This window comes from Oncorhynchus masou, chromosome 21 (assembly GCF_036934945.1).
Source record: "Oncorhynchus masou masou isolate Uvic2021 chromosome 21, UVic_Omas_1.1, whole genome shotgun sequence".
Lineage (NCBI taxonomy): Eukaryota > Metazoa > Chordata > Actinopteri > Salmoniformes > Salmonidae > Oncorhynchus > Oncorhynchus masou.
The window spans coordinates 19,695,573-19,709,306 of NC_088232.1; the positions used below are offsets into that span (position 1 = coordinate 19,695,573).

The 13,734-nt window shown below is 46.9% G+C and overlaps 1 protein-coding gene across 4 annotated transcripts in view; it reads left to right on the plus strand.

Moving 5' to 3' along the window:
* The window catches only part of LOC135507934 (spectrin beta chain, erythrocytic-like), a 53,615-nt gene that overhangs the window by 29,605 nt on the left and 10,276 nt on the right, over window positions 1-13,734 (plus strand). For all 4 annotated transcript variants that reach the window (XM_064927736.1, XM_064927738.1, XM_064927739.1 and 1 more), the window contains exons 13-32: window positions 758-908; window positions 1,337-1,476; window positions 1,723-1,926; window positions 2,090-2,365; window positions 2,636-2,886; window positions 3,115-3,252; window positions 3,388-3,745; window positions 3,878-4,072; window positions 4,320-4,526; window positions 7,484-7,686; window positions 8,749-8,839; window positions 9,307-9,453; window positions 9,941-10,204; window positions 10,303-10,530; window positions 10,680-10,892; window positions 11,081-11,248; window positions 11,584-11,714; window positions 12,040-12,244; window positions 12,569-12,792; window positions 13,082-13,232. In XM_064927736.1, coding sequence (XP_064783808.1) covers window positions 758-908; window positions 1,337-1,476; window positions 1,723-1,926; window positions 2,090-2,365; window positions 2,636-2,886; window positions 3,115-3,252; window positions 3,388-3,745; window positions 3,878-4,072; window positions 4,320-4,526; window positions 7,484-7,686; window positions 8,749-8,839; window positions 9,307-9,453; window positions 9,941-10,204; window positions 10,303-10,530; window positions 10,680-10,892; window positions 11,081-11,248; window positions 11,584-11,714; window positions 12,040-12,244; window positions 12,569-12,792; window positions 13,082-13,232 — 3,945 coding nt within the window. The remainder of the gene's footprint in view (window positions 1-757; window positions 909-1,336; window positions 1,477-1,722; window positions 1,927-2,089; window positions 2,366-2,635; window positions 2,887-3,114; window positions 3,253-3,387; window positions 3,746-3,877; window positions 4,073-4,319; window positions 4,527-7,483; window positions 7,687-8,748; window positions 8,840-9,306; window positions 9,454-9,940; window positions 10,205-10,302; window positions 10,531-10,679; window positions 10,893-11,080; window positions 11,249-11,583; window positions 11,715-12,039; window positions 12,245-12,568; window positions 12,793-13,081; window positions 13,233-13,734) is intronic.

Consider the following 13,734-nt stretch of genomic DNA (forward strand, 5'->3'; position numbering starts at 1 on the left):
AGATATTGTCAGGGATATAGTACACGTTGTTTTTACTATATCTAGCCTCTGCTGCAATCAAACCTTTAACCCTTGTGTTACTTGCTAGCTGACCCACTGAGCCATTGGAACCAGACATCATAGGCCAGAGGTCGGCAACAGGTGGTCCGTAGGCCCAATAACTTTTTTGGGACCCCCAAAGTTTTAGTATTTATATATATATATATATAAAGGCTTTGTTTGCAGTGTACAAATTATTATAATGAGCCGGCCCCCGCCCGCGACTGAATCGAGTTGCCTACCACTGTCATAGGCCATGTGCAGAATCTCTAAATTATGAATCTGAAAAAGCCTTGTTGGTTGAAGGTTAGAATCTATATTCATACAGAAGAATATGTTAGCTTTCTCCCTGCTATAGCTATAGATGTAGGATTTCATTTAATCACTCTTTTGTTGCTGAGAATTTTCCTGCACCAGGAAATGCAGATGTATTCATGATGTACATAAATTCACTGAAAACCCACACTAACACATGGTTATATTAACAGTATTGCACTTTAGCCTAACCACCTATCAAGCATCATTATGGACTAAACGTTCACATCCCGTCTCTGCAGTAATATTTTGTTGCGACAAAACTACGGGTCAAATTACGCTCCCACATCTGTATGCCAGAACATTCCTTTGCCATGTTTGACCCCTTCCTTACCCCCCCCAAACTCCCCACCCCCACCCCTTCCTCTCAACCCTGACCCCTGAACCTGTGGTATGTCCCCAGGCTCGGCTCCTGTCTCCTGACTTTGGGAAGCACCTGTTGGAGGTGGAGGACCTGCTCCAGAAGCATGCTCTGGTGGAGGCTGACATCGCAGTGCAGGCAGAGAGAGTTCACAACGCCAATGCAGCTGCTCTCAAGTTTGCCAATGGAGACAGTGAGTGCAGTCGACTTTCCTATTCATTGAATTGTCCCTCCTTAGCAACTGGTTTTGTACTAGGACCGTACATCCCATCTAACAAAAGAGGGTAACGCTTTACATGATCCTTTTTAGCATACCTAGATGTTAAGTGTAACCCAAAAGATACCTTCATCCGATGACGTGGATGTCGATTAAGGCAGCCCCCCAACCCCCCCGCACCTCTCTGATTCAGAGGGGTTAGGGGTTAAATGTGGAAAACACATTTCAGTTGAATGCGTTCAGTTGTATAACTGACTAGGTATCCCCCTTTCCCTTTCTTTCCCTTTCTAACGTGTGACCCGAAAGATACCTTCATGTCAAGTGTTAACCCAAAAGACACAGTACATAATCATGCCAAATACGTAGCTGTTGTTTTTAAATCTTCCCCCGTCCTCACCTCCCAGGCTACAAGCCCTGTGACCCCCAGGTGATTAAGGACCGGGTGCAACACCTAGACCTGTGTTACCAGGAGCTGTGTGCCCTGGCAGCCCAGCGCCGTGCCCGACTGGAGCAGTCCCGACGCCTCTGGAACTTCTTCTGGGAGGTATGTAGGCTACAGAGGTAGGCAACTGAAAGGTCTTACCCTTAAGCAAGGCCCTACGGCAGGGGCGACGCACTGCGGGCAGACCCTGTCCTCCAACCTCTCCGTGGGTGTTTGTATGTGTGTCCCTCAAGGTTTTTTTTGTGATAATTGACTATAAAATATATATGCTTTTTTATTATAAAGAAAAATGCACATTTCAGTGTCTCTGTGATAAAAGACTATAAAGTGTACCTTGTTTTATCTTAGATGGCCGAGCTGGAGTGCTGGATCAAGGAGAAGGAGCACATCTTCTCCTCGCTGGACTACGGCAAGGACCTGACCAGTGTGCTGACTCTGCAGAGCAAACACAGTGCCTTCGAGGACGAGCTGGGGGCCCGCCGTGTCCACTTGCGGGAGATCATGGACGAAGGAGACAAGATAATCCAGGCTGGACACTTCGACACACCACAAGTAGCTTTTTTCCCCCCACGTTGACTGTATTTCTTTTGTTTGTAACTGTCTATATCATGTGTTTATACATGATATGTCTTTAATATATGCATGCACATGGCCACAAATACAATGTGCCCATGGGGACAATAAAGTTTTTTATTTTATTTTATGTTATCGTAAGGTTGGGGATCGCATGGAGGACGTGAGGAGGCAGTGGCAGCAGCTGGAGGAGCTGGCAGCGTTCAGAAGGCAGAACCTCCAGGACACCCAGAGGTTCTTTCAGTTCCAGGGAGAGGCCGATGACCTGAAGGCCTGGCTGCTGGATGCCAAGAGGCAGATGACTAGTGAGGAAGTGGGTCATGATGAGTATACCACCCAGAGGCTGCTGAAGAGACATAGAGGCCTAAGGGACGACGTGGCCAAGAATGGAGCCACCATTGACGCTCTGACCAAGCAGGTAAAATACCTGACTGACCAAATGGCTGGTTCTTGCCTATAAAACCTGTGTTACTATACTTTACGTAGCTTTACAATTAGGATCTACTAGATTATGTTAGCATCATGATTTAACCGCTAGTTGTCACATATGTGTATATTTGTTGAAATTCGTCCAGATTAATCTTACTGTTTTTAATGCTGTTTTTATTGTAAGAGCTCTGATGATTTCCCAGATGTCCCCAATTTATTTATTACATATGGCTAATAAACTTGAACTTTCTATGACCAGGCGGCGGCGCTACCCGAGGAGCTGCGTAACACGCCGGACATCCAGAGACGTCTGACGGAAATCAGAGACCTGTACATGGAGCTGATGTCCCTGTGCGACCTGCGACAGAAGAAGCTGGATGATGCCATGGCCCTGTACATCATCTTCAGCGAGACAGACGCCTGTGAGCTGTGGATGGGCGAGAAGGAGACCTGGCTGGTAGGGCTGGATGTGCCTGAGAAACTAGAGGATTTGGAGGTGGTGCAGAACAGGTACAAACCACAGATATGACGTCATGTCATATTGTTGGGGTACCAGCAATGTTAAACAGTACATTTACATTTGTATAAATCTGACACCAATCACATCTGTATCAGATATCTGCAAATGCGGGTTACAGTTGGATTGACTGATGGGGGATTGGTCGCTTCTCTGAATGTAACCTGCTTGCTCTGGTACATACTGTTTGATTTAGTGCTTACAATTTCTTTGCGTCCCAGGTTGAGTATACTTTCTTCAGACATGGCTAACGTCCAGTCACGGGTTGATGATGTCAACAAAGCAGTGAAGCAGCTTGAGGACAGCAGGCACCCTCGTACCAAAGAGGTGAAGGAATGCCAGACGAGACTGAATAAGAGGTGAGACTCATGATGATGTGATGTTCATGTGTAGTTGTAGTATATACTCATAGCAAAAAGGACATGTCGTCATTATGATCCACAGTCTACAGTAACATTAGTATTAACCCTCTGGTCTGTCTCTTTCTCTTCCAGGTGGGAGGCCTTCAAGGCCATGTTTGAGGAGAGGAAGCGGAAGGTGGACTCTGCTCTCAGCTACCACAACTATGGCCTGGAGTGTGACGAGACAGAGTCCTGGATTCGAGACAAAACCCGGGTCATCGAATCCACCCAGGAACTGGGCAATGATCTGAACGCTGTCATGACCATCCAGAGGAAACTCTATGGCATGGAGCGCGACCTGGCCGCCATCGGAGACAAACTCACCTTCCTGCGGAGTGAGGCGGACCAGCTGGCCAAGGATCACCCGGACAACGCTGCAGACATCCTGGCTAGACGAGCCGAGCTGGACGCAGCCTGGGATAACCTGAAGGCCACCCTGAAGGACCGGGAGGTATGTGTGTGCATGCGTGCGTATCTTTGTGCGTGTGTGTCTGGGTCTATGTCTGTGTCGGGAAACAAGCAGAAAACACATTTTTGTGGTGCACTTCTCCATAACAAATGGACTGATAAAGTTGTATTGTAGGAGTCTCTGGGAGAGGTGTCCAAGCTGCAGAACTTCCTGCAGGACATGGATGACTTCCAGTCCTGGCTCTTCAAGACCCAGAAGTCTGTGGCGTCCGAGGACATGCCTGAGACTTTGCCCCAGGCAGAGCAGCTGCTGAGTCTCCATGACGCCGTGCTTGATGACATGGGCACACACGAGGAGGACTACTACAAGGTTAGTTTCAAGTTATAAAGTTTGTTAAGAACCGTGGGGATAGTTTTACAAAGAGTTGTCAAGGCAGTGACATAAATATGTGATCCTGTGTGGCTCCGTTAGTAAGATCGTGGTGCTAGTGATGCCAGGGTCTTGGGTTGGATTCCTGCTGGAGCCACATATACTGAAATGTTTACAGTCACTGCACTGTACGTTGCTTGGATAAAAATGTCTGCTAAATGGAATATTATGATTATTATTACGTTAGGTGAGGGACACGGGCGTGGCGGTGACCCAGGGCCAGCTGGATGACCCTCAATACCAGGAGTTGGACAAGAGGCTGAAGGGTCTGGACCGCGGCTGGGACGAGCTCCACAAGATGTGGGACAGTAGGAAGGGCTTCCTGGACCAGGGCCTGGGATTCCAGCAGTTCATGAGGGACGCCAAGCAGGTGGAGACCATCCTCAACAACCAGGTGAGATAAACCAACGTTGTGATACCAGGTTGTTATATTGAAAGAAAGATATTGTTTTCTTAACCAGGTTTCCATCCAACATTTTTATGTGAATAAAGTATAGGCTGTCACAGCCTGATGGAAAGAGCACATTTTTCGGTAAACTTTCCCAATGTCGACAAAAAAAAATTCCCTAGACGACGTGGGATTTTTTGTGTTGGTAAGATTAATTATGTGAGAAATAGCGGTGGAAACGCTTTTATGCGCAGGTATTGATAGGGTAGTGCATACGGCCCAGTACATCACTGGCAGAGGAAGGCTCAAAAAAATGGTCAAAGACTCAAGCCATAAGACTTGTAAACAAGACTGCTAAATAGATAATCAAATGGATACCTGGACTATCTGCATTGACCCTTTTTCGTACTAACTCTCTTGCACTGACTCTATGCACACACACTTTACCCACACACTCACACAGTAAGTATTCAGACCCTTTGCTTTTGAGACTCGAAATTGAGCTCAGGTGCATCCAAGGTCCCACAGTTAGCAGTGCATGTCAGAGCAAAAACCAACCCATGAGGTCGAAAATAATTGTCTGTAGAGCTCTGAAACAGGATTGTGTTCAGGCACAGATCTGGGGAAGGGTATCAAAACATTTCAGCAGCATTGAAGGTCCCCAAGAACACAGTGGCCTCCATCATTCTTAAATGGAAGAAGTTTGGAACCACCAAGACTCTTCGTAGAGCTAGCCACCCGGCCAAACTGAGCAATCGGGGGAGAAGGGCCTTGGTCAGGGAGGTGACCAAGAATCCAATGGTTACTCTGACAGACTCCAGAGTTCCTCTGTGGAGATTGGAAAATCTTCCAGAAGGACAACCATCTCTGCACACTCCACCAATCAGGCCTTTATGGTAGAGTGGCCAGACAGAAGCCACTCTTCAGGAAAAGGCACATGACAGCCCACTTGGAGTTTGCCAAAAGGCACCGAAAGACTTTCTGACCATGAGAAACAAGATTATTTGGTCTGATGAAACCAAGATTGAACTCTTTGGACTGACTGCCAAGAGTCACATCTGGAGGAAACCTGGCACCATCCCTACGGTGAAGCATGGTGGTAGCATCATGCTGTAGGGATGTTTTTCAGTGGCAGGGACTGGGAGACTCGTCAGGATCAAGGGAAATATGAATGGAGTAAAGTACAGAGAGATCCTTGATGAAAACTTGCTCCAGAGCGCCAGGACCTCAGACTGGGGCAAAGGTTCACCTTCCAATAGGACAACGACCCTAAGCACTCAGCCAAGACAATACAGAAGTGGCTTCAGGACCAGTCTCTGAATGTCTTTGACCTCAGACTGGGGCAAAGGTTCACCTTCCAATAGGACCACGACCCTAAGCACTCAGCCAAGACAATACAGAAGTGGCTTCAGGACAAGTCTCTGAATGTCTTTGACCTCAGACTGGGGCAAAGGTTCACCTTCCAATAGGACAACGACCCTAAGCACTCAGCCAAGACAATACAGAAGTGGCTTCAGGACAAGTTTCTGAATGTCTTTGCGGAGCCCAGCCAGAGCCCGGACTTAAACACAATCGAATATCAATGGAGAGAGCTGAAAATAGCTGTGCAGTAACACTCCTCATCCAACCTGACAGAGCTTGAGAGGATTTGCAGAGAAGAATGGGAGAAACTCCCCAAATATAGGTGTGCCAAGCTTACAGCTTGACTCGAGGCTGTAATCGCTGCCTGTAAATGTGATGTTTAAGTTTTTTTATTTTGAATAAATTTGACAACATTTCTAAAAACATGTTTTGCTTTGTCATTATGGGATATTGTGTGTAGATTGATGCGGGGGGGAAACAATTTGATCCGTTTTGGAATAAGGCTGTAACATAACAAAATGTGGAAAAAGTCAAGGGGTCTGAATCCTTTACGAATGCGTGTCATGTTACTTTTACTTTATTTTTTATTCCTTATTCACTGTGTATTTATTCCTCGTATTATTCCTCTTGTCACTAGTTTATTAGGCTACAGATTAAATAGGTTTTGAACTTCACAGGGTGGTGAATGTGCAAGGTGACGATAATGCAATATTATATGTCATTTATCAGACGCTTTTATCTTTTATGTGCATATGAGCTTGATGCCCCTTTCCAATAAATATCGATTCTTATTCTGGTGACATAACGATCGATGCTTGGTTGCCGTTTGACAAATAAAAATAATCTCGCTCTTTTGTCTATAATAATCTCATCGTATAGGCTATGCCCGCACTGTATATGCGAGCTGTTGGCTAGAGCGCATATGCCAACACCAGAGTGGTCACGTTCGCTATATATATATATATATATATATAAAACAATGTGACGTCAGTGGAGTTGAAAATGTGAGTTTAAGTTGTTTATTTCATTCTGTACATGGAAATTGAACTGCAAAAGTTATTTTTTATGTGCACTACGTCATCACCCACAGCCGTTTTGTCCACAACAAGTCAATTTGATGGAAATACATCTCTGGTGGGAAAATGTGCATATTGTTTTATGTGGATTATAGAATATTCGCATGGAAATCTGTCGCCAATTGGATGGAAACCTAGCTAATTACTAACTTAGCGAAATAAAGGTTTACATACGTATGAAGATAAACCAATAATATTGTGATTTCCCCTTTACGATAGTATACCATTTCCCTGTTGTCCTTGTATTGTGTTTTTATTGTGGGTTTTACTGTGAATGCTGGAGTGAGTATGATTTTCGATGTATTCATTACACATGGCAAATAATGTTTTTAACATTTAAACATGGAATATGAATAGAGTTAAAAAACCCAATGAAAATCGAAAACTGTAAAGCAGAAAGTGAACAATTTGAAGGGTGCTGTGCTATGTTTGTGACTGGTGGGTCAAGAGTACATTGATGTAGCTTATCTTCTGTTAGTCAGCACCAAACGTAATGGTTGTGGATTCTTTATTTCTTTACTTCAGGAGTACACTCTGGCCCACACGGACAAGCCTGACACCCTGGACGGAGCAGAGCAGGCCCTGAAGAGACACGAGGACTTCGTCTGCACCATGGACGCCAACATAGAGAAGATCGCCAGCATGCTGGAGGGGGGACAGAAATTGGTTGACAGGGGGAACCTCTACTCCCCCAGGGTCCAAGATAAGATGGACCTAATCCATGACAGGTTAGTCTTGGATCTTTTTCTGCTCTAATATTTGCTTAATTAAAATAAAAATAAATAAAAAAACACCCAAAAGACATCAGATTTCTTTGAAAAGACGTTTTTAGTTTATGAACTATAAATGAATACAAATGGCTCTCTTTCATTCAATTAATTCTAATGTCAGCCATGGGTTTATAAGAGGATCTGTCTGTACATATTGTAATGAACATTCACAGAGAAAATCTCTACTTTATCTGACCTATTGACCTATACTTGTTTTGTCTGTTCCCTCAGTAGTGAGTGTTAATCACGTACTGTAGTTCAGCTAGCTATTATTCTGCCACTTTGAGGAGCATGAAACACATGTCCCAAATGGCACCCCATTCCCTTCACAGTGCAGTACTTCCTACGTAGCGCTCTATGTGTCCTGGCTAAAACTAGTGCACTGTAAAGAGAATGGGGTGCCATTTGGGACGTAGACATACTGTACAGTAGTTCAGCTTGCTATTAGCCTGCCATTCTGAGTCAGCTAGGTCAGCAATACATAATTAGTGTTAACATTGTTCTAGTGGAGGGGGGAGGGGCGAGGGAGGGAGCTCCTTCTCCCATTAACACACGCCATTATCATCCCATCCGGCTTCACTCTACTCTGCTGGGAGGGAGACGGTTGGAGGGCACCGGGTGCCTGCTATGATGGGTATTGATCGCAGAGTGTTCTTCAACCCAGAGGAGGTAGTGATAGCTATACTGAGAGATCAGGAGGGGTGGGGGGGGCTGTGGAAATAAGGTCTTTAGTAAAGACTCTTTACTGTGTGGCGCTGGGGCTGGAACTGGAAAGGTTCAGTAGAGGGGATTGCATGTGTTGTTTACACCCTACCATCAGTCTTTGTTGTGGGGACTTGGGTCATGTTCATTAGGCACCAAACTGAGAAAAATGGACTGAAACAGGGAGGGACTCGAATAAGAGATGCTCGTTTTAGCTGTCTTTTCAAACATTTTTTTGCCCTAATGAACACGACCTTGGCGATATGGGACTGAGTCTAACGTGTTGTTCTGTTGTGTCTGTGTGTTTTCGATCTGCAGGTACCACAAGAACAGAGACAAAGCCAACGAGGTTACAGAGGTACTCAAGGATAACCGTGATCTTCAACACTTCCTGCAAAACACACAGGATGTAAGATACTTTATTCATTTTTTGGTAACATGATACAGCAAATGTGTTCCTGTCTTCTTACTACTGTTCTTGTCTGTGCTGACTCTGTGTTGATCTCCGTCTCTCTATCCTCCACCTCGCCACTCCCTCTCTCTATCCTCTCCACTCCCTCATTCCATCCTCTCCCTCTCCCTCTCCACTCTCTCTCTCTATCCTCTCCACTCCCTCATTCCATCCTCTCCCTCTCCCCATCCTCTCTGTCTCCGTTCCATCCTCTCCCTCTCCCCATCCTCTCCATCTCCATTTCCCTCGTTCCATCCTCTCCCTCTCCACTCCCTCTCTCCATCCTCTCAACTATCCTTTCTCAATCCGCCTCTCACCTCCATCTTCCCACCCCTCCATCCTCTCCTCTCCCCCTCTCAATCCCTCTGTCCATCCTCCTCCTCTCCCCCTCCTCTCCATACCCTCTCTCCTCTCCCTCTCTCCAGCTCACTCTGTGGATAAACGAGAAGATGTTGACGGCTCAGGACGTGTCGTATGACGGGGACAGGAACATTCACACCAAGTGGAAGAAGCATCAGGCCTTCATGGCTGAGCTGTCCTCCAACAAAGACTGGCTGAACAAAATAGACCAGGTGTGCGTGTGTGGATGCATGCGTGTGTGTGTGTGTGTGTGTGTGTGTGTGTGTGTGTGTGTGTGTGTGTGTGTGTGTGTGTGTGTGTGCTATATGCCACATGTTGTAATAAGTAAGAATATTGTCCATGTGACGTTTTAACATCAACCCTGCTCTTCGCGAGGGCATCTAGCTGAACTGGCTTCTGTTTCTGTTCTCTTAACATGCTTATTTTGGGTTGAAATAGTAATATACAGAGCGAGCCAGAATGTCCCAAAAGGCATGATCTTCTGTTTGTGGATCGTGAGGCAGCTTAATGTACGCGTACACCCACTAGACATGACGCAAGTCTATCCCAGTAATCATATAGCCTACTTGAATTATTCCTGGTGCACATCCCATCCATATTACTTATCATACATGTGCCACAGACGCTGATGGATGATATAACAAGTATGAACGTTTCCCCTGTGACTTTTCTAACGCCGTCCCGTCTTCTCATCCACAGGAGGGTCAGGAGCTGACAGATGCCAAACCTGAGTTCGAGCCCATCGTGACAGAGCGTCTGGCGAAGCTGCATGAGCTGTGGGACAAGCTGGAGTCCACTGCCGAGGACAAGGCCCGTCTGTTGTTTGATGCTAACCGCTCCGAGCTGTTTGACCAGAGTCAGGCCGACATCAAGAAGTGGCTGGCTGAGCTGCAGAAGGAGCTACAGGGAGACGAGGAGGTCAAGGACCTCACAAACGCTAACATCCTGCTCAAGAAGCACCAGGTGTGTGTGGAGGGGTGTGTCTGTCTAATGTCCCTCCCCCAGTTTCGGAGGTTCCAATCTACCCAGCCACTACTTTAACACCCCCCCCCCCCTCCTAGCAAACAGAGAACCAGGTGCGTGACCGTGCGCGGGAGCTGGAAGAGCTCCAGAAGGCTGTCGAGAAGCACGGAGGCCTAGCCGGGAGCAGGGAGGACCAGCTTGAGACTGAGCAGCAAGCTATCCAGATGGACTTCCAGCAGCTCCTCAACCCCCTGTCCCAGCGCAGGGGCAAGCTGGAGGCAGCCAAGTCCGTGCACCAGTTCTACAGGGACCTGGCTGATGAGATTGTGAGGATGCCTTTCAGATTATCATCATCGCCACTACGGCGCTGTTGTTTCCACCTGAAACGTGTCAGAATGCTTCCTCGGAGAAATGCTGACATGAACACTATGTGTTTCACCGTTCTGTTCTCTCTCCTTTTCTCTCTCTATCGCAGCTCTGGGTCGAGGAGAGGTTGACCCTTGCGATGTCAGATGAACACGGCAACAATCTCCAAGCGGTCCAAATGCTGTTGAAGAAGAACCAGACATTACAGAGGGAGATGGAGGGCCACCAGCCCCGGGTGGATGAGGTGTTGGAGCGTGGCCGCAGGATGGCATCGGCCGCGACAGAGGCGGGCGGGCCGGAGGCTGAGCGTATTGGACAGCAGGTGTGCACATGCTCACGATTGCACGTGCACACGCCCGTGCACACTTCTTGTTTTCTACCCCGTGTCCCGTCTCCTCGCCCTCTGTTCCTTCCACCTCTTCCCATTTTTTGCTTGTTTTCAACGGTTGGTTTTAGAAAAAGGTTTGTTACTGATACTGTTTTTGTTATGTATTGTGTCCCTGATTCCAGGTGAAGGAGCTGGAGGAGGTGTGGTATCGGCTGCAGGATGAGATGGCTAAGAGGAGAGACAGGCTGAACGGATCTAACCTGGCACAACAGTACTTTAATGACGCTGATGAAGCTGAGGCCTGGATAGGAGAGGAGGAGCTATACATGATCACTGATGAGAAAGCCAAGGTAAGGAGGCTGAGGGGAGGAGAGGAAATGGGATGAGAGATGAGAGAGGAGGGGAGGAGGCTGAGATTTGAATAGAAGAGCAGGAACTCTACATGATTGCTGATGAGAAGGCCAAGGCATTGTACTCCAAATATATTTACAACTATCAAGTTGATCTTATGGACTGTCAGTCCTTGCAACCATAGATCCACTGGTGAATTGAGAGTGGTGATATTTGTCCAATCTCATTCCTCATAGTAAACCAAGCGGTGGGGATGCTGTTTGGCTGAAAAAAAAACATATAAAATATTGTGGCTTTAAAGTGTTCATTTCTCCCCCCCTCCACCTCTCTTAAGGATGAGCGGGGAGCCATGTTGATGTTGAAGCGTCACCTGATCATGAAGGAGGCTGTAGATGACTACTCAGACGCCATCCAGAAGCTGGCTGACCGCGCACAGAAGATGCTCAACGAGGACCACCCTGATGGGTGAGTGGAACCTAGATATTTAGGGTTCAGTCAGCTTACCTTGGGTACTACAGTATAGTACAGTATAGTACTACAGTATAGTATCACTACCTCCTCTGTAGGCCTCAGACTATGTTGCATACATGTGGAGAATCCTCCCTTTTTAGGATTGGTCTCTTGTTCCTCACTGTGTAACAGTATTGAGAGTGATGGGTGTGGTTACGATTGGGTCCCTTACCATACAAAGATCAGACAGCTATGATACATCTTGATGCATGAGGATGACTTGCCTCCTCTTGTCAGTCACTCGCTCTTTCTCTCCCTCTCCCTTCCTCCCTCCCGATAGTGAGTCTGTCATCCGTCGTCAGGGCCAGGTAGATAAGCAGTACGCTGGTCTGAAGGACCTGGCAGAGGACCGCAGGAGGAAGCTGGACCATGCCTATCATCACTTCCTGCTGAGCCGAGAGGTGGAGGATCTGGAGCACTTTATCGCTGAGAGGGATGTGGTGGCCTCCTCCCAGGAGATGGGACAGGACCTGGACCATGTCACGGTGAGGGTGGAATACATACCAAATACAGAGGCCAGGGATTCTCAGTCTAGGACCTCTGGAGGGTTTCTATGAGCTTCCATGGGGTTCTTGGAAAAGCGGGGGGAAGGGGGGGGGGGACGATTGAGTTAATGGGACTTTCTAGGCGGCTGAAGGGATGGAGAATGGTCCAAGCACGAATGTGAAGTCACACCTAGTATTGGTTCTCTCTGTAATGTTCTGTATTCTCATGGAGTATATCCAAGCTTGAGAGCTCTTATGATTGAGCTCTCGTATTTTTGAAACTATTTCCTTTTTCTTTTTCCTCCCCAAATCTAAACCGTCCAGCTCCTGAGGGACAAGTTCCGTGACTTTGCCCGGGAGACAGGGACGGTGGGGCAGGAGCGTGTGGACTATGTGAATCAGACCATAGACGAACTGATTGAGGCGGGCCACACAGAGGCTTCTGCCATGGCCGAGTGGAAGGACAATGTCAATGAGAGCTGGGCTGACCTGCTGGAACTCATAGACACCCGCGCTCAGCTCCTACAAGCCTCATATGACCTGCTCAAGTGAGTCTGGACACAATTGGTTGGCTCATAGTTCATTAATGCCCCTCACTGTTTTTGGCTTTGTATGCCTAGGCTCAAACACACAAGACAAACACACAAGGCAAACACACAAGACAAACACACAAGGCAAACACAAGACAATAATTAGACATTTTTTTAGACAGTGAAGACGTTTCCTTTTTCCTTTCATAGACGGTTGAGATCGGACTTCTGACAGATTACAGTTGTGTTACTACAGTCGTGGTACAGTGAGTGTTCAGCTGTAACAGAATGCCCTGGTGGTTCTCAGGTACTTCGATGATGGGAAGGAGCTGGTGGCTCAGATCCAGGAGAAACATAATGAGATACCTGCTGACCTGGGAGAAGACTTCAGCAAGGCAGATACCTTCCACCGCATGCACGCCGCCTTCGAGAGGGACATCAGCGCCCTGGGAAAACAGGTACACCTTAACCCCCTACTACCTGGGAAGCCTGGAGTTTGGTTGAGAGGTCAATGGGAGAGGCAGCGTTAAGATATTAAGAGGTGTTATGCTGATTTAAAGATAGGACTTAGTGTACAGCCATGTACATTTCAAGTTATATCAAGGTGAGTAGTTGTAAGACGGCATTTGTTTTTGTATGCCTTGGTGGCCTCCCTGTAACAACACATTGCAATAACACTGAACGCCAGTCGTGATTGAAGTCGCTCGAATCTGTCTCGAAGGACGATAAAGAAAATATGGGAAATGGGATTGAAAGTTTTCTACATCGAGGGTGTCGTGGTTCATTTCTGTATTATCAAATGAGGAGAGACAAACTCATCACGCAAGTCAGAGTTATACTTAAACAAAATCTTTATTCACATATTAATAAGGAAAGCATGTCACACCACACACACAAGTGAATGATGTGAGTGCTCTGCAGTTACGATGGCTGGTCGACGAACCACTCTTAGATGAATCA